Source organism: Ambystoma mexicanum, chromosome 13 (assembly GCF_040938575.1).
Source record: "Ambystoma mexicanum isolate Mex_15411 chromosome 13, UKY_AmexF1_1, whole genome shotgun sequence".
Lineage (NCBI taxonomy): Eukaryota > Metazoa > Chordata > Amphibia > Caudata > Ambystomatidae > Ambystoma > Ambystoma mexicanum.
The window spans coordinates 144,184,715-144,204,529 of NC_090938.1; the positions used below are offsets into that span (position 1 = coordinate 144,184,715).

The 19,815-nt window shown below is 42.3% G+C and overlaps 1 protein-coding gene across 1 annotated transcript in view; it reads left to right on the top strand.

The window, feature by feature from the left end:
- Nucleotides 1–19,815, top strand: part of ILRUN (inflammation and lipid regulator with UBA-like and NBR1-like domains) — a 395,284-nt gene that overhangs the window by 101,126 nt on the left and 274,343 nt on the right. The window contains exon 2 of the mRNA XM_069633501.1: nt 14,729–14,883. Coding sequence (XP_069489602.1) covers nt 14,729–14,883 — 155 coding nt within the window. The remainder of the gene's footprint in view (nt 1–14,728; nt 14,884–19,815) is intronic.

A 19,815-nucleotide genomic window follows, 5' to 3' on the forward strand; every position in this document is an offset into this window, starting at 1 on the left:
TGTGAGCTTGCATGACCACTACTAGTCAGTCTACTGCGCTTGATAAAAAGGACACTATTCTACCAGTAGCAAAGCAAGCAGGCGAAGCTTTTATTTACAAAAGTGTTTGAAGAGCATGTCATGAAGAACGAAGATTTTGTGTACTATTTTGTAAAACTGAAGTAATACTCGTGGGGAATGTGGCATATTTTTAGTGCTGAGGGGTTACACACTTGCTCTGTCCCGCAAAGTGTCCTTCACTGGGAAAGGTGACGCATTTCTCACTGAATCACATCTGGGAGTAGGGTTGGTAGTTTGGCTGGGCCTTCTAACCCAAACCAATGTCCAGTGTGTTGGGGTCCTGTGTTTGTTTTTTTTTTTTTTTGGCCAAGTACAGCCCGCTTCTAAGGAATTATCCATTTTGGGAGATAAGGCAGCCATAGGTGATGAGAATGATTTAAAATGTTTTGCACTTTTTGTCACAGAACCTAAGAGATGGTCCTTTGCCAATTAACTCACAATTTAGGGTGACCATTCAAACCATCCATCGTTGGATATTGACTTGCGACCTTATTTGTAACATGTAGGTTAAACAAAGCTCCCTGTAGCAGGCATATGAAGCTATCTTGCTGGTATTTTAGGCAACAACCCACAGTTGCTTGCAGAGTTCTCCAGCAGATGCGTTTGTTGAATGACTGTGCTATCCTAAGCAATCTGAGGCCTGTAATAAACGCAACAAAAGTGATGGCTGTAAAGATCGGAATTATCACTGGGTATGACCGGGCACCTTCCCATTCCATTATGTATATGCCATTTAAGAAAGGTGACCATCCATAAGAAAATCATTGTTTGGCCCTACTTCAAATCAAGCGGTCCAGACCACTTGCCTGCTGCAGTCGGGAAATCTGGTTCAGTCTGGGACTATGACCAAGTGATTCCGACATATTTCTGCAGAGACATACCCAGATGTGGGCTGTTTGCTCGTCATGCCTAGAACGTCCAGCAGTAACTTATGGGGTCCACCAAGGCAAAACAATGTTTTTTTACTTGTGCTCCCATACAGACGTATCATGCCCATCTCAGAAGTCTGGCAGAAAAGCTGCCTTTGATGTAGTTCTAGCTCAGAGGGGCTAGTTGGGGGCTTAGAAGCAGGAGGCTTGTTAAGGCCAAGCCCCAATGACTTTACATGCAGCCGGTTATCCAGCATTGCAAGAGTGGGGTTTGGGGGCGAGCCATGAACAAAGTCCTGCTGCGCCCCCCTCCCCAATGCAGGGCGTGCAATTCCATAAGGTTTCATTCACGCCCCCAAACTGGCCACCCCAGCCCCAATCTACTTTTTTTGGTAACGTTGGTGGCGGATGACATTTTAACACTTAACAGAACTGCTGAGTCATTACAGATGCAGGAAACTTCTATTAGAGCTCTGTCCAGGTGCTCTACGGCACAATAAATGCAAACCTCTCAATTTGCACATGGATTGCTGTTGGGGAGAATTCTCATTTCTATGCTAATTCCCTTCAACCTTAGAGCCCCCCCAGCTCTTTTGCTGGACTTAAGCACTTTTTAATTGTAACCCTGGAGTTGAGCAAGCCCTTTTTCCCCACTCTCATGCCTTTTGACCTAATTTGGATTATGCGTTTGCTACAGACTCCATCCCCATTTTTTTGTATGGCGACACACAGCACCTTCAGTGCAGTGTCACAGAGAAATGCTTTAGATTTCTCATAAGGTTTAAATACCTTTTCTTGTGTGAACTACTGTTCCCAAGAATAGTAAAGTGAAATTGACTTTACTGACCTTTTCTCTTTGTAGGTCCAGCACACACCATCTTATGTGGAGTGCCTGAGTGTTACTTAGTAGCCCCTTTTCCTACTTGTGTAAAACATTTTGTTACCCTCACTACTTTAAATGGCTGGTGACAGTGGGTTAATTTTCCTACCATTGCACTTTTCTACTGCAGGCTCAATTCTAAGCTGCAGTATAGCACACGATGGGTGACCATTTTGTCAAAATGACCCTGGTCGTCTTTTTTTTTTTTTTTTTTTTTTTTTTTTTTTTGCCATTTTCTGTTTGTGAGGTCTTTTTTGGTTTTTACTCTGTGCGCCAAGCCAGGTTTGAGCCCTTTGTTCGTTTTGCCTTTGGCAGGCTTCAGTACTGAAACCTGCCTCTGGCTCCAGTGTCTGGAAGGGCTGGAAATGAGGGAGGTTCCCGAAACTCCCCGAGTCCTTTGTCTTTAGGAATGCCTGAATGCACCCAGTCCTGATTGGCTTGCTGGCTGTTCTTTCAAGGCAGCCACCCTGCTGTTTGAGTGACAACTAGGCTATGCATGAATGGGAGAACCCTGCTTAAAAGGTGAGGGTTTTGGGAGTGAAAACTGAGTCGTCCACTGGGAAGAACAACCCGACGAAGAAATTGCTGCAGCCTCCTGGACCATTGAACTGCCCGGTGAAGCCCTGCTGCTGTGCTAAAACTCCTTTTTCTAATTGACAAGAGAAGCTCCGGAAGGGACGACTTCTTCTCTTGGGTTAGTGGGACCAACTAACCCAGAGACAAATTCCACTTGACCATTTTCCCCGACTGGCTGTACTACTTTGCTGCTGCAGGAAACCAGTGCCAGGGGTTGAGAAACCCGTAGTCGAGTGCAACGTCTGTGATCTATCCAGAAGCTCCAGGTGTCTTCCCCAGGACTCTCAAGAAGCAGGACGACCAGAGCTACAGTCCCCTCACCAGAATGCAGGACTCAAGTAGTGAAGGAAGCCCAACAGGTATCCAAGATCCGCGCTGGTGCTGTTTACCAAGCGCTGAAAGTGAAGTGCTGCTGATCCGAAAAGAGCTGTAGCTGCTGCCGACCTCCGAATTGCTGCCACAGGAGCCCCCAGACGTGCTCCCTCTTGGCCCCACGACTAGTTCCCAGGAACCCAGGATCTACATCCCTGCAATCAGACAGAAGCCGGCTGGACCACTCTTCTTCTAACCAACGGTACTGTTCTGACTTGGGGTGCTTACTCGGTGTCTGTAGCTTTGCTCTTCTCATTTGAGACTTACAGTAGCTGCTTTGCTAGAGTTGATTTCAGCTCTACCCCTCAAAAGTGTAACCGCTTGTGACCCTACAGTGATCTTTCTTCAACAAACTCTCTAACTTTGTGCAAGACTTTATCTAAGAAGTGCCTCCGCTTCATAGACTGTGCTCCAATTGACTGTGGCTGTCCTGGCTCCCTGCTGACTCAGTTCTGGTCCAGCTGACTTTGATACTTACTGTCCCTCATAGGTGATACTTGGTTTGTAACTATAATTGCTGGGAAAGGTTTTTATCTAGACTTCATTGGAATATTTAAGTGCTCACGTACTCTGAGAACCTGTTAAACCTTTTTCATTCCCTTAATCTTTCCTTTTTACCAACCTCGATCTACAAGTGTACTAGTGATATGTAAATGCCATTACTGTCCTAGTTCGTTAAGTCACCTCTGGGTGTAGGAAGTGTGTAAAAAGCATCTCTAAAGAGTATCTACTAGCTTTTTGATGATTCTGGAAAGTATTTTAAAGTGTATTTGATTGTTACATATATTAACCTTTTTAGAGAATGCTTATTTACAAAATAATTTAACAAAAACCTTGAGTATTGTTGTGATTGAGGTTGGAGGGTTGAAATGAGTACTCTGAAAACTTGGTTAGGTTATATGGTTTTTAGTAGGTTTGTGTTCATAGGTAAGTACAATAGGTTATAATACAGGACAAGTTCATGGTAACAGAAGTATCCACCGGTCCCACCTGTGCCAAGCTCACTTTCCAACTGCTGCAATAAGAACTTAGGCACTCACAAAATAAGATTCTAGGTAGAACACTCTGATGCTAACATTCCGTAAATGGGCATTGGCTACAAACACAGGATGGTTAAAACATAACAAGTATAAGGCTACTTATGTTTGCGGATTTCATTGCTACAGCTCTACAGCTCACATTTACCCCTCTTGAGATAAGCCTGGCTGTTATGTCACACTACCAACTTGTGTAATACAGGCCTATACCAAAAGGTGGGTTACCCAATACCAAGAGGACAAGAGTTGTGTAGTCTCCCACAGGGTTACTACATCAATTCTTGCCTAACAATTGCACCAACAGCAATGACTTGCCAGAAAAGGGCATGTCGAGGAGCATTACCAGTCTTTGTTACTTGGAGGCACCATGGAAGTGACCTTACAATAGGTTGCCATAAATAAGCCAAGTGGCAAATAACTTTGTGGTGCAAAATACCTAAATTGCACTACTATCTATTGAGCAACTCTATAGTCATTTGGCTTTTTTTTTTTTTTTGAATAACAGCAAGATATATTAACGTAAGCAATGAAGTGAATCCCTTACAGAGCTGCATATAAGACGCAGTGCGATTAAATCGTTTGCCCAGGATCACACACTTTGGTTAAATGGTGAAACTGGGATGTGGACAATTTAAGCAACTGAGCACATCTTTCCAGGTTTACTTGATGTAGATATTTAAGGTTTTGCTTTGCCTTTGATGTGCTTAAATACTTTATAGCAATGCCTTGGAAGCAAACTACATTACATAATAAACTAGCCTTTCATATATATACATTGTCACAGAAATGATATGTTTAGCAATAAGAGTATGGTTTTGCTTTTACTTTCCCCATCCCACAGTCAAAGTCACAATAGCATCATGCAGATTAACGTGACCGAACGTCGCCCTGGGGTTTTAAAGTCATTGTCATTATTTCATAAAGCATGTAGCATTATGCACCCTTCTCACTTCTGATCACTCCCTCCCATTCCTAAAGGGACACAAGTCCCAGCTAATAGCCCCGCCCACCTGCCGCCATCCTTCCCATCCGTGCCTAATGGCTCACATTGAAATGCACTGTTGACACAGAGCAACGTGCGAGCGATGTCGGGAACTGCTTGGGACATTGTCCTGGCAGCGGACACCGAGTAAGGTAATGTTCGCACTCCAATCGGAAACCATGCTCAAATGGTTTGAACCACTGGATTGACTTTATGGTTTGATGCCGATCAACCAAGTCTGTGTACATTTGATAATTGCCAACTCTTTCTAGGCAGATCAAAAAATCGAAATATTTTCTGATTGAACTACAGCAAATGCCGTTTAGGGATTTGGAGTGGAACGGGCAGCTGTGATATTGCTGGTCCAGCTATCTTGAAAAATCCTGTAGAAAATGTTTGGCTAGGAAAGTCATTCCGTCTTGTCATTTGTTACATCCTTTTGTTTTGGTCAGCAATACAGTAATACCAGAGTTATGCGCACAATGTGCAGTAAATACATATTTATGGCACACGCACTAAGCCTGGTTGGAAGGGGTACCAAAGAGGACAGACCAGGAGTTTGGAGTGGTATGGTTGGGTGTTGGTAGAGAGTGAGAACGTGTCAGAAAGCAATCAAGTTCTGTGACCTCTGCAGACCCATGCTCTAACAAAAGGGATGAGGCTAGCAGCACTGCCCTTGGGTACCAAGCACCTGCCATTAATGGAAGCTAAACCTCAAGCTTGCAACTGCCTGCAACTTATCTATTTTTCCGATTTGCTAAACATTATTTTCCACCCTCAAATAGCTTCTTGCAAGCCTTAATTTTGAGACTTGTTGGGCAAACCGAGGCCTAAGAATGTGGCCTTCAAAATGTTTGAACTGTGCTTGTGTTTTATATTGACGCTTATGGTAAAGACTAGATAACGTGGCTGAAATTCACCATATTACAGGAAGGGTTGCGTATTTTCTTTTCATCTTGCGTTTTTGTGGCTGACTTTTTTTTTGGGGGGGGGGGTTTACAATTTATCTATTGGTTACATACAATGTTTTAGAATGTAGCCTACATGCAATTGTAGCGTGCAGTGCAAACCCCCATAATATTTAAATGCAAGAGAACCTAGGGGCAGAATTTGGTGTCACCTTACAATTTTTGAGAGGATGTCAGACTGGCGTATTTTGAAAAGGTGGGAATTTGTGCACATTTTGAGAAATTATTCCGATTGTCTAATTGGTGATTGCTTATGTCGTCGTAAGTTTGTAGGAGAGGAACCAGAAAAGTGTTACTAACCTATGCTGCTAGATCCATCCACAATAGAGATGGGCAAATGGGCCTTCTTGCAGTATTGCAGGTGGTGAAATGGGCGAGTATTATTCGGCTGTGGACGGGCAGGGTACGTCAGTATCACAGAACTGGATAGTTCCATTCTCCCCAAGTAGCCAGAATGCTTTCCCTTCCAGCTAGTAGGAAGGTAGAATGTTTGGGCTGCTTGGTTTACGTGAATGGCCTCCACCCGATTGGCTGGAAATGCAGTTCTGCCTATCTCTGCCCATTTGACTTACCACCTACCCACATTAGAATTCTAGGGTGGAATTTGCAGATTCTGCATAGCCCCTATTCCGAACAGGGTGGCCTTACACAGCAGATGACCACTTGTCTTGCCTATTGGATCACATAAGTGTTATTTCCACCTCCTAGTGCAGCCCTGCCCTTTCTAGGAATCCACGGGTGAGCGCTATCCAGGTGTTCTTCGTTACTGGCTAAGGCAGGGGACAAGCCTCTACCCTTCCACGCTTCTTCTGTGCCATTGAAACTGTGCGCCAGAGGCTCGCTAAAAAGATTTTTCGCAACTCCCATTGCACAAAAACAGTTTCCACTTTCCGGGGGGCACGGGGCCACCCCTGTAACTTCTGAATATATTACCTTCAACGCCTTGACTTTGCCCCTTCCGCTGTCCTTATCCAGGGGACACTCCCAGAAGCCCTGCCGCGTTCTTTCCATGCTCCACCCCCTTACCCATTTACACCCCAAAGTCTGCCTGCCCGCTCCTTGATAGCACCCATCGCCCCACTTACAGCTCCTTTTATTTTTTATTTTTTTTTTTTTTTTTTTTTTTATATATAGCTTTTCCTGCCTATCCTGTCCCTTTCGCTTCATTGTATCGTGCAGTGAATGTTTCACACATTACTTGCATAACGTCTTTTGCACAATACAAGGGGCTTACTGTAATGGAGCAAGCTTTGAATCTTTGAAAACATCAAAATACTTTGTTTTTAAGACGTTTGTGTGATTTAGTGTTGACTGATTTGTTTACAGCGTTTCACCGTTGACTGTAGGCAATCGGGTGGGACACAGGAGTTTCAGAATGCGTTTGTACAACCGTGTCCTATAGGCAATATTCCCTTTAATAATTATTTTTCTCTAAGTGCGGAACTACTTGCTTTTCGTGCGCACTTTATTTTTCATGTGCGCAATTGACTCACAACGTGAGCCACTTTGTGAGCATGCGTAGTTAGTTAGTGAGTTAGCATCTCCGAAGAGAGTTTGGAAAGTAATTGCCCCTTCCAAATCACTGCAATTCTTTACTAATCTGCATAAAAGGTGCATTTTACAACACTTTCCAAACACATAGGTTAAAAAGTAATATATTTTATATGTGATTATAAAGAGAACTCATCAAGCAGTTCAAGACCTCAAGATGTGCTAACGTAGCTAGCAAAACTACTTGTGTACAGAGAGAAATGTGTGCTTTGTCGCTGGAAAAACTCATGGGTATTACACAAAAACAAATATTGCTGTTCATAACTGATTTGGCTATCAAAAATCAGACCAGATACAATATTTGCAGATGGAATAAAGGCAACTAAAAGGAATGTCAGAAAACGTGCCAATAGGAGTTAATGTGTCACTTTAATGAAGTAATTCAAGGGCCATATGAGAACATGCCTCTCATAATTTGTGCAAGGGTGATAATTACATCAGAATAACTGCCCCACAGAATGAAGATCAACATTCCCTGGCTTCTACTTATTATCCACATTATGTTGTCCTGTGAGTTACTCAAAACCAGCCTTTGAGCTGACATATTCACCACCCATTTTTAATCCCTAAAAATAGAGAAATGTGCCCAATAAAAAGGGGTAACAATGAACACACATGAACCAATCCCTGGCTTCTGCATACAAAGCTCCACTGATATTTCTTTTGAATCCGTGATCAGCAGAGCAGTGGCATCCACAGGAACTCTAATAATATTTCGGACCGATCTCGAGACTAATTTTAAGGGCAAAGAACATCTTTTAATAAGCATAAAGTATTCCTGTTGGCTAAGCTAATTACTTTTTTACTCCCTGAAAACTCATTTCACTTTAAGTAGGAAGCAAATTCTTATCAGAGCCTTGCTTGTAACCCTGACATAGGAAGTAAAATGACTGAGCACATAAAGCTTATAGTTTTGCCCACCTTTCCTCATCACAGCCTAGACAGAATTCAACAATAGACTTCTTATAGAGCCCTGTTGAAGTCCATCACATTTATGCCTTTTTAGGTTATTAGCATCAATGCTCAGAGGTAGAACATCTTAAGAGCCGCCTTCTTCTGTAATTAGGGATCCCTCTGCAATTCATTGTTATCAGTTTAACAAGATGCAGGGGGCTGTTACAGTCAGTAAACGCAGAACATGTTAAAATTGAAATACCCTCAGCAGCTGAGCATAAAAAGAAACAGAAGGTGCAGTCCTCTAGACTTTTACTAGAGTTTCATTTCCTTCAGCAAACAAAACCATGTACTGTACAAACAACTGGCTTGGTTTTTGAAAGTTACTGATTTGTTCATCACCCACAAGGAGTGTTCTCATGTGCCCTTTCACCTGTACCCTTGCCCAGCTCCTGTGCTCGCCTCCAATACTTGTTGCCAGGGCACTGTAAAACATGAGAGATTGAGATTATAGCAGTGAAACACTCACTGGAATATTTCCATACCCATAATACTTTGCAAGCAAAACCTATTTAGTTCCTCACCATTATATTCATTTTAAGAAAATGCCATGAATCTGCAGGTACACAATTATTTTTAAGAGCATACAAGATTGTTTGCAACTTATTCCATCCTTATATTGTTGGGTAGGTGTATACAATTGATAAGTGAGTTTCTTTTATAGCATAGAGTTACAATATCATTTGTTAATGTCTATGCCCAATGCAGCTCTGAACACTTAGAAAGGATGTTAGTGTGCGGTACAAATATCCTTTAACATTATCACCACCGGAGTGGTCCTCTGGCGGCTCTGAAAAAAATAAAGGTGAAGGGGAGGGGTTAGTTAGTGGAAATAAGCTGGAGAAATGCAAGAGGGCTGTGATGTGCTGTTGACGGCTTCAACCCGGTTAACACACGTTGGCTGGGATTGGGGTGTTTCTGCTCGGCAGCTGTCGTGTACTGTAGTGGAAATCTGTGTGGTTTGTTTTGTGGTTGTAGTGAAGTTTGTGCGGATTGTTGCGTTTATAGGCTTGAGGTTGTGTTTGGTTAGAGTTTGAGGTGTATGCAGAGGGTTGAAAATTGTTAGTGGATTGGTTAGTTGGCCCAGCTGTTAGGAAGCAGGGCGCTACATTTCCATATTTCTTCTCCGGTTGCAGTGCTGTTGGTAGGCAAAGCACTGATCTTCCATATTTCCTCTCCGGATGGGGCGCGGGAGCATCTCCACACCTCCATCCAGCTCTGGGATCAGTCGACGCCCCATAATCCCTTCCACACATGATGCCAAACCACATTCAAAACGATCTCATATTTTGGCTCTGCCTATCTCTTGACAAACCTCTCTGTGTGCAGGGTAAGCAGGCGTTTGACTCCACCCAAATCTGGCCAAGATGGCCTTCCCATTCACGTCAGTACGCGGCACGGGTTGGCCAAAGTCACTCCATCCAGATTTAGCAGTGGTCGGCATTCACAGTTTAACCAGCTGCTCACGCAGGCTACCCATCGAAGCCTGGCAGGCACCAGCGCTCACACCTACGTTCAGGGGCGGCATCTGCCATCATTCACAACTTTATCCTAGCCTTGTCCATGCCAATGTCCACAACTTAGTTCAAGTTTGGCAGCTGCAAACATTCACTCAACTCTATTCAAATAAGGTATCTGGTGTTGGTGAGGTGGTAGGTTGGGTTGGCCAGGGGTGCCGATTCAGTCTTCATGGGGTGTTGGTTCTGTCCTATTCGATCTAGCGTAGTCTTTCTTGTGGTTGTGGGGGTTTCCCTTGGTCGGTTCTGGGCGTTTGTCAGTGTCATCCTAAAATCTGTCATCCTGTTTGTGTTTCTTTTTAAGTTTATCAGTTTGAATTTGCAGTGTTAAAGAGCCAGGTTTTTATTTGTTTTCTGAATTGTAGGTGGTACTTGGTATTTTTTAAAACTTCTTTTTGGGGTGTTCCAGGTTTTTGCATCCAGGTGGGAGAAGAAGCCTCCTAGTTTTTTCTTGAGGTACGGTTTTTGTTCCAGGTGGATTTCATTGCTTGATCTGAGAGCTCTTTGCTTGTAGATTTTCTTTTGTAGTAATTCAGCTCCCTGTCCGCCCTGTGTGTTATGCACATTGTTTCGAAGGTGATGCAATGTTTGATTGGGAGCCAATGTAGTATTTCTAGTGCTGGGGTGATGTGGTCTCTTCTAGATAGTTTGAGGAGAAGTCTGGCTGCTGCATTTTGGATGCTTTGTAGTTTCTTCAGGAGGTATTCTGGCATCCCGAGATGGAGGCTGTTTGCGTAGTCGATTCTTGAAATGATTAGGGCGACGATTGAGTGTTTTGTGGGTCAAGGAGAGGAAAGGTAGGATTCCTCTTGTGTGAAGGGGGAAGAAGCACTTCTTGACTATTGCATTTATTTGTGGTTCTAAGGTAAGGACTCCCAGGTTTTTTACTACCTTAGATGGAGTTGGTGCAGTTCCCATTTCCATCGGCTACGGTATGTAGGTGGTGTTCTCTTGGTTATTGGATATAATCATGATTTCTCTTTCCTGGGTTGATTTTCAAGTTGTTCACGCTCGTCCAGTTCAAGACTTCTTTTAGGCACTCGATTAGGGTTGAGTGATCGGCTTGAGTGTCTTCGATTTTGTAGATGATTTGAGTGTCGTCTGTGTAATTGTAGCATGTAATGTTGTATTTTTTTGAAGATTCTGATTACTGGAGTCTGGTTGCTTTTGAAGTATAGTGGTGATAGTGAGGATCCTTATGGAACTTCAGTTGTAAGGGTTTTAGCTATCTGTTCTGTCTGCTAGGAATAATTTAATCCAGAGTAGTGCCATGTCCGTTATACCTATGTCTTCCAATCTTTTGGTTAGGGTGTCATGGCCAACTGTGTTGAAGGCTGCAGAGAGTTCGAGCAGAATCAAAGCTGAGGTTGCGTTGGAATCTGCGCTTGTTTTTAGGTCGTCTCAGATTAATAGTAATGCAGATTATGTTCCTCTTGTAGGTCTGAAACCGACTTGTTAGGTCTAGCAGGTGGTGTTTTTCTACATGTTCTTGGGTTAATCTGTATATGTATGTTTCTAGGAGTTTTGCTGGGTACGGAATGTTTGAAATCGGTCTGTAGTTGGAGAGGTCTTCGACGTTGCCACTTGTGTTTTTTAGAAGTGGTTTGATATATGCTGCTTTGAAAGGTCTTGGTACAGTTCCTGTTGCGAGTGAGAAATGTAGGTGGTTTCTGTAGTGTTCTGATGGCATTCCTTGTGCGAGGATTGATTTGTAGATGTCAGCGGGGCAGGGATCCATGGGCGATCATGCTTTCTTGCGGTTTTTAACCAGCTTCACAAAATCCAGGATGCAGATTGTGTGAAATGCATTCTACTGTCTCAATATCTGTTGCCCTAATACTATGTACGAGTAATACCTGGCATAGCCTGTACCCATTATCCCTTGCAGGCCAAGTAAGTGATATTGCAATGTTGCTCTCCACTTATAGGGTAATGTTAGCAATGCTAAGGTAAGAGGCGCTGAGCATGACATTGATTTCAAAATTCTTAGAACAAATTAATATTTGAGTGTTAAAATGCGGAGGGGACGGAGAGAAGGGAAGGGAAGGGGGAGGGAAGGAGGGAAGGGGGAGGGAGAGAGGGAGGGAGGGAGAGGGCGGGAGGGTCCACCTAACCTAACTGAGTTGGTTTTTGGTATCACTAGGAGGCGGGCAGAGCTTGATCTTAGAGTGCGTGGTGGATGGTAGGGTCTTAGTTTGTCCTAAAGATATTGAGGTCCGGTTTTATGCATTGCTCTGTGCGAGATGCATACGGTTTTGAAGGTCACCCTTCGGCCAACCGGCCACCAATGCTGGTAGGTGCCGGCCTGCCACATGACTGCTAGCTCTCTACCTAGTCCTCCAAGGGGTACCTGGGAGGGAACGAAACAGAACCAAATAAATCACTTCAGCTCTATGCTGCAATATTTTGTTTAAATAACTGAGGCCTGCCCCCCTTAAAGCTCTGATAAGAGTATTGTTTGTACCTTTTTATAGTTATGAAGTTTTTCAATATTGGATGCCAGGTCCCACTGCTGGGTTTTGAGTTTTATTATTCTTTCATAGTCAGGACTAATGTCAAAGATTTCTAGTTCCATGCCCAAGTTTAACAGGTGATCTTTGGTAAACCTTTGTAGTTCTTCTTTAAATGAGTTATGACAATTAAGATACATCCCTTTGCCTAGAAGTTGTAAAAGAGAATTGGACCTGTGATCTAATTTACATAGTTTAGCGTAATAACAAGACTCTTCTGATGCACCACAGTGAGTGTAAAGTAAGCCATATTCGAGCTTTAATGCTTCAACCGGCCCGGCCTTCGGGAGGTTGATGGAGTGCAATCATTTTGCCTCAAATTTCCCTAGCCAGTTAACCTGCGCTGTTAAGAAAACGTCTAATGCATAGAATATTGAGGGAATAATGCTTACTTTGTAATCTCAATAAAACCCCCTATATTATGCCCCCTCCGATTTTCAATATATTTATTGATAACTAGCCATCTTTTCCAGGTTTTCTCATAGACAAATCACTTGTGATGCGAAGGGGATGATCACATTTTAACTGGGAAGCCCAAGGATATGAATTCCTGTGTATGTTCTTTCCACATGCCATTGGAATTTTTCTGTAGCTGTGTGGTTACCACCAAGGCGCATCGTTCTGGTCTTTAATTTATTAGTAATCATGTTGTTTTCCTTGCGTAATCAGCGAGCGCAGTGATTGATCGATGTAGACCGATACAGGCCAGATCAAAAAGAATATCGTCCGCATAAGACATGCTGACAATCTTAGTACAGTTTATCATCTGCGGGAAGTTTCGTGCAAGATGCAAAAAAGGTTCAAAATCTGCTGTATGTCCTAAGGCTGTTAGAGGTGCCCAGAATAAGATCTTTGCATCTGAGGCATGGGCTAGCTCCAAGGTCAACAGCAAAACATGTTAGGAAGAAGCTTATTGCTGACTTTATATGCCAAAAGTAGAGGGCAAAAGGGGTTAAGGAAATCCTCAAATTTGGCACCTCCTTATAGCAGGCCCTTTTCATTTGGAACCATACTTAAAATTGACGTTGACATTGAAGGATCTGCCTGACGCATCTGCATTTGAATGTTTCATCACTAATTAACTTCTGGGGCGGAATATGGAACTCTATGATTGTTGCAGCCCATTCTGTCCCCGCGAAAGACTTCCCGATCTGATTTTGGGAAGGAAAACACCAATACCGTATTTCTGAGTTAATTAAGTCAATGAAAGGATTCAACTAATTTTTTTACATTAATTCCAGAAGCCCTCTCTTCATGCACTTTGACCAAAATCTGCACGTTGCACTAGATCAATTGCTATGAAGTGTCTGTTTGCAATCGTATATTAGTGATACTGTAATTCACTTGAAGAGCGAAAAGCTTGTTTCATGATCTTAATGGGACGAATAATGGTGAATAATATAAACTAGCAAATCCCATTGTGCCTACGCAACCCTTAATCCATCTGAAGACCTGGACATGAGCCCATTTGCTTGGTTATTAGTTGTATCCCTGCAGTGCATCATTATGTATGTGATGCAGAATTATTAACTTTCACAAAAGGAGGCAACAGTTTTTTGCTTCATAGACTTGCAGGGGAGCAGAGAGGGTGTTACAATGAAAGCTTTGTCGCCAGTGTTAACATTTTATGGTCCACAAAGGCATGTAGATAAAGTCCATTCTCCTAGTGCTCAGAGTAATTATTTTAGTGCCTGGTCGTTCAGTAAGCAAAGTCCATGCAGGCACATTAACCCCCCCCCCCCCCAACCCCCTTCTGCTAACAAAATGCAGGCTACGTGATTAAGACTCTTACCTGTTTTTATTTGGTAAAAGTTTGTTTGTACAATGTCTTATAGGACACATACAGCATTTACATTGGGTATGTTCATCCTAACAATTGAAACTTAATTTCAATGTTAATATATTTTTTGCCCAAATTGGAATCCTCTTTTGGAGTTTCATTATTTCAGTACAGTGTATTACTGCAATGTGTGGTGGGCTTGGTTTCTTCATTGAACAAGCATAGGGTAAGATCCTCTCTGAGATGTTATGCCTTACTCTGCTTTTATACTGCACCAGTCTCCAATATATTGGTTTTACCGCTAGTGTGTTGTGCAATGTATCTCCAGATCATAGTCTGTGGAGGAATTCAAAAGGGAATAGGAGGAAAGGAGGAGCCAAAGGGGGAAACCTATTTTAGACAAACATGAAAGATGCGTAATGTCCGAGGGTGAATGAATGTAAGGAATGGAATTTTGTGACGGCTTGAATTTGTTTGGTTTCAGTGCAAAAAATATTAGGGCAAGCAGCTTATCAAGGAAAGGGCTCATTCAGAGCGAGCATGTAATACATCTAATTATTTAAAGAAGCACTAAAGTTCGTAAATTAACAGTTGCATGTTGGACTTTAGTTGAGCTCTGCCCTACTTTTGAAGTAGGGAGGCTTGATTGTCTCCATTTCTTTGTTTCTATAGGAACCTTCAAGCTGCTATAGGAGCCTATTATGACTTTGAAAGCCCGAACATCAATGTTCCATCCATGTCCTTTGTGGAGGACATCACCATCGGCGAAGGGGAATCTATCCCCCCGGACACACAGTTCATAAAGACATGGCGGATACAGAACACTGGTAAGGATATAGCCCTGTTAATCTGTGCTTTTGTTGACCATCTTATGGTTGTACCTTTCAGGTCGGTCAACTTAAGTGTTTTTTTGTATTTTTTGCCAGCAGAGGGGGGGGGGTAATGTATTCGGAGGGTAGTAAGGCTATGGGTGGGTGCAGGTTGCAGGCAGTGGTGGGATTAAAAAACAAACAAGCAAACTCCCTACAATAGTCAACCAAGGTGTCGCAGACACCACATAAAACGATTGCCTTACTGCCAGTAGCCTGTATTGTAGGAAAGGGGAGCTGGAGCATACCACAAATTGGGGAAGGAAGGCACAGCCAAACAGGAGTACACCTTGTACCTTTTCAGTAGACTATCACTGAAACAGCCTTGGTTAGTAAAGTCATGATTTAAAGCATAATCTTCTGCACAACTTTTCTTAGTCCTCCAATACATAGTCGCCAATAGAGAAATACTGACCTCGTCTGTGCCATCTACATTCTCCAGGACACCGGTCCTCTAGAGAAAAACCACTAGCTAACCAATCCCCACCCCTGCTTGAACCATCCACTGAAGTCCCCTGAATGTACATTTCCCTGCCTGCAGGACTCCAGATTGCCTGATCCTTGTGAAGTGAGAATTCTAATGAAGTATTATGTCCTCTTTTGGACCCTGCAATACCCTTTGCAACACCACAAACCTAACGCTAAGCCGCTCAAACAAAGAGAAAACGCAATCCAACTTGTCAATCGTATCCGTGACTTATTGTAGTGCGTGTCAATCCAGCGGGCGGACTCGCAGGTATACTCTATAAACAAATCACGGTTTCAAATAGGGCTATGTATAAATGGCAATATCGATGCACTAAGAGCAAAGTAAACGTCTTCCGGTGATGGATGTTGGGTGACAAGTTGGAGGGAAGTGACATTTCATGAAGAAAATTCTTCCTTTCCTTAATCACAAAGTGGAAATTGTAAGTGCTTTAACCTTCTCAAAAATAGATTATCGCTAAAGCTTTTGCAAGAATTCTTTAAAATGCCACAAGCAATTGTCTTTGGTCAGAAGGAGGAGACTGACTAATGTGCCATTCGCAAAAAGGTTTCTTTGAAAAGTATAAAGAAAATGCCTAGTGTTGCCTATTCTATGGATTGCCATACCTAACGCAACTAAACTAGGGTGCGTGACATCCTTGGTAAAGTCCACAACAAATGTCTGCCACATCCAAAACTAACCTGGGCTGACCCTACTACTAATACTCAAAAACAGTACAGCAGAGTGACTCCATTCTCCTGGGATGCTTTTCAGCAAAGTAATCTTCAAATCAAAATCTTCAGATATCGATTCGCTATCTCTCGCATTCATTCAGTTCTGTTAAGGGGCTTTTCCAGGCCCTTTTTATATTGGCCCCTTGGTTCCCCAAATTCCTCTTGTGCTTCCTTGATACTGGGATGAACTTCCACACTGTCTCCCAGTTATTCTGTCCTCTTGGCCACTAGTTATTTCCTTGGGATCTGTGTGCTGTTCCCAATAACCAGTGTAATTATGGAGCGTTTTTGAGCCTTCAATACGATGGTTCTACTGAGTGTCTGAATGTGTCATTCTTCACAATACGCGTTTCTTCTTTAGGATGAACAAGTCTATTCTCAAAACAGGTCTCCACTTTATCTTTTCACAGAGAAAAGTAGGTTCAGTCCCTGTTTGCCTTTTACTCTTCTTTTGGTTTTTCCATTCACCGGGGACAAGTATTAGCCTTTTCAACTCTGCGTTCCTCACTGGGACGAGAAGGCCCACTTCAATCGTATTCTTTCTCGCTCGTATGTTCTGACTCTTCACAGTACCAGTCAGGTACTTATTTAATGTAGTTGCATTCCTATACCATATGTTAAAGAAGTCTAGTTGTCTGTCAACAAGTGGTACTGGGCTTTTGAGGATAGTGAAAAGGGAGTTCCTCATTAGAAAGGGAGTCCTTATTCCCAAGGAGTTTGGGGGAAATCTCTGCCTGTGAGGTCCCGCTTATTACCACCCCTTGGGGGAATGTTGGGTAGTGGGCTCACCTCCCTATCCCACAGGGAACAGCTCCCCCTTGGGAGAAGTGACTGAATCTCACGAGTTGTCGCACATTCCAAAATGGCGAAGCAGGTTTGGTCCGGAGTGTCTGCAAACTGGAAGCCAAGAGACAATTGAGCGATAGCACCAACTATATTCCGATAGAAATGGAGATACTATTGGAAACTAAAATGGGATATCATGAAAAGCTAAGAGTGGTGTGATTTGGAGCTCATAGATCGTGATGAATACTTTTTACTTAAGAATGCCCATCCAGTGAGTCCTTTGATTTATTTCAATCCCAAGATCCGTAAAAGTTTAATAGACCCTCCGGGTCGTCCTATTGTTTCTTCGATGGGCAGTTTGCTTGAAAATACTTCAAAATATTTGGACTTTTTCTTCCAGCCGTTTGTTGCCAGCCTGAGCTCGTACATACGAGACACTGCTGATTTACTTTCGAAATTGGATAATTTAACTGGGAACCTGGATATTTTCTTGTTTCATTAGATGTAGTATCTTTGTACACTTCTATCCAGCATGCAGCTGGCATCAAGGCATGCCAATCCTTCTTGGAAAGTAGATCTATCAGTTATCGACAACATAGCTCGATGCTATTGAATATGTTGCAATTCTATCTGGAGCACAATTATTTTCTTCATGAAAATCAGCTTTACAAGCAAATATGAGGGACAGCTATGGGGTGGTGTATGGGCCCCACATACGCCAACCTATACATGGGATGGTGGGAGACACATCATGCGTGGACAGAAGAATTGGAACATTGGACCCAACACATAAAAATCTGGTATCGTTTTATAGACTATTTGTTTATAATTTGGGATGGGACAGAATTGGAGCTCATGGAATATGTGAGCATACTGAATGAGAACACATTTAATCTAGAGCTAAGGGTAATCAGTAAATGCAATTTGGTATTTTTAGATGTTGCATTGCAGGTAGAAAATGAAAAGCTAACATCTAAACTATATAGGAAACCCACGAGTTCCAATTCAACTCTCCACGCCAAGAGTCACCACCCTAGAGCCCTAATAAACTCCATTCCCTAAGGAGAGTTTTTGCGAGCGAAAAGAGCATGTAGCAACAGCAATGATTATACAAATGAAGCTAAAAACATCAGTCAGATTTATCAGACGTGGTTATGGGAAGAATGTTATCTCCAGAAGCTACATGAAAGCAGAAATACTCACTAGAGAATCACTACTGTCTAGTAAAAAGAAAGTAAATGACAACAAAATTAGGCTTATCACAGGATTTAACCATCAAGCCAAAGAAATTAAAACAATCATGAATAAACATTGGAAGGTCCTGCTTACTGACCCTCATCTCAAGTTAGTTTTGGATGACGTCCCCCACATCACTTACCGTAAGGCTCCAACTCTTAAAACTGTTATCTCCAAGTATGGTTATCACCAATTCAGCGGAGAACATGAAGATGTCTCAGATGAGTAGAACTGGCTTCTACAAATGTGCTCACTGTAAATTGTGCAATCATGTGTCTAAGGTTCCTTTTCGAAGTGTGAATGGCCAATGTTGGAAATACAAACCTAGAATTTCCTGCATTACGAAATATGTAGTATGTGATTACATGTGCCTGTGGCCTTCAATATATAGGCTCGACGATAGGCCCTTTAAAGATGCAGATTCTCCAACATTAGAGCCATCAAAAATGGAGATTTACCCTACCCTCTCACTAGCCGCTTCCAAGAGAAACATAATGGGGATGTGAAATTTCTATCCTTTACGGGGTTGGCCCATATACCACAGAACAAAAGATTAGGTAACCGCGAATTGAGATTGAGGCAATTAGAAGCCACACTGATTTGCAAATTTGACACCTTGAAACCGAAAGGTTTGAACATAGATGCTGAATTATGTGTTCTTACAGACATGAGTTTGCCCACTAGGGGGCTAGTCATTTCCCCTACTATTGTGTTATGAAGGGTATGGTTTTTAGCATGGTTCTACCTATATCTTGCCTTGTGTATCTCTGTGAAATAGTTAGATACTTAAGGTAATCATTGTAATATACTCTGTATTCATGAGTTATAAGTTGCTATTCGCACATATCTGAAGAGTAGTCTGTCATTTGATGATCCTCTGGCTACATTTTCTTGAACTGTTCCAACAAGGGTATGGTGTTTAGTATTGATCTATCTATACCATGCACATTGCACTTTTGTGAAAGAGTTGGTTATTGTTGTACTGTAATTCACCCAATTGCTTATTCTTTGAAATGCTGCTATCCATTGGTATTGTATTTTTAAATTGCGATTTGCACGTTAGTATGAATCATATTCTGACAGAATTTGTCTCGTTAATTTTCTTGTTCCAATTACATATGTTAATTAGATGAATGATCTTATGTGATTTTGATTCACACGTGCCATTGGAAGATCAATCTGAATATAGGACACTTATATACCATAAGGAAATTTTGCAGCAGTAGGGCACGTGCCCACTTACATATTGACTGCTGCTGTTTGCTTGGAAGCACTTGCCCTTAGAGGGGGCGTATGGCTAATAGCGGCCATCTGTGCTGCATTTAGCCATTGTATGTTAAACAGGCACATTTGTGCATTTGTTACACATCAATTGCGATTTAATGACAATTTTTATATAAGGGCAGTTTCGAGCGTCTCTACGATCGTGCTATCATCACGGTAGCTATTAACAGTGCAAAGTGAAGTTTTTGCATGATATATCCAAGCACTTTTTCTTCTAACCTACCTCATTTATAGGTTTTTGACGATTCCAATATGGAGGTCATTAAATTTGACCGGTTTTACCATCCTTCACGAAGCAGTCACATGACTGTTTTGCACTTGATGAGGAAACGAGTGGAGACGCTCTATAATTGCTTTTCTTTTTTAAACTCTTTGATGTGAATG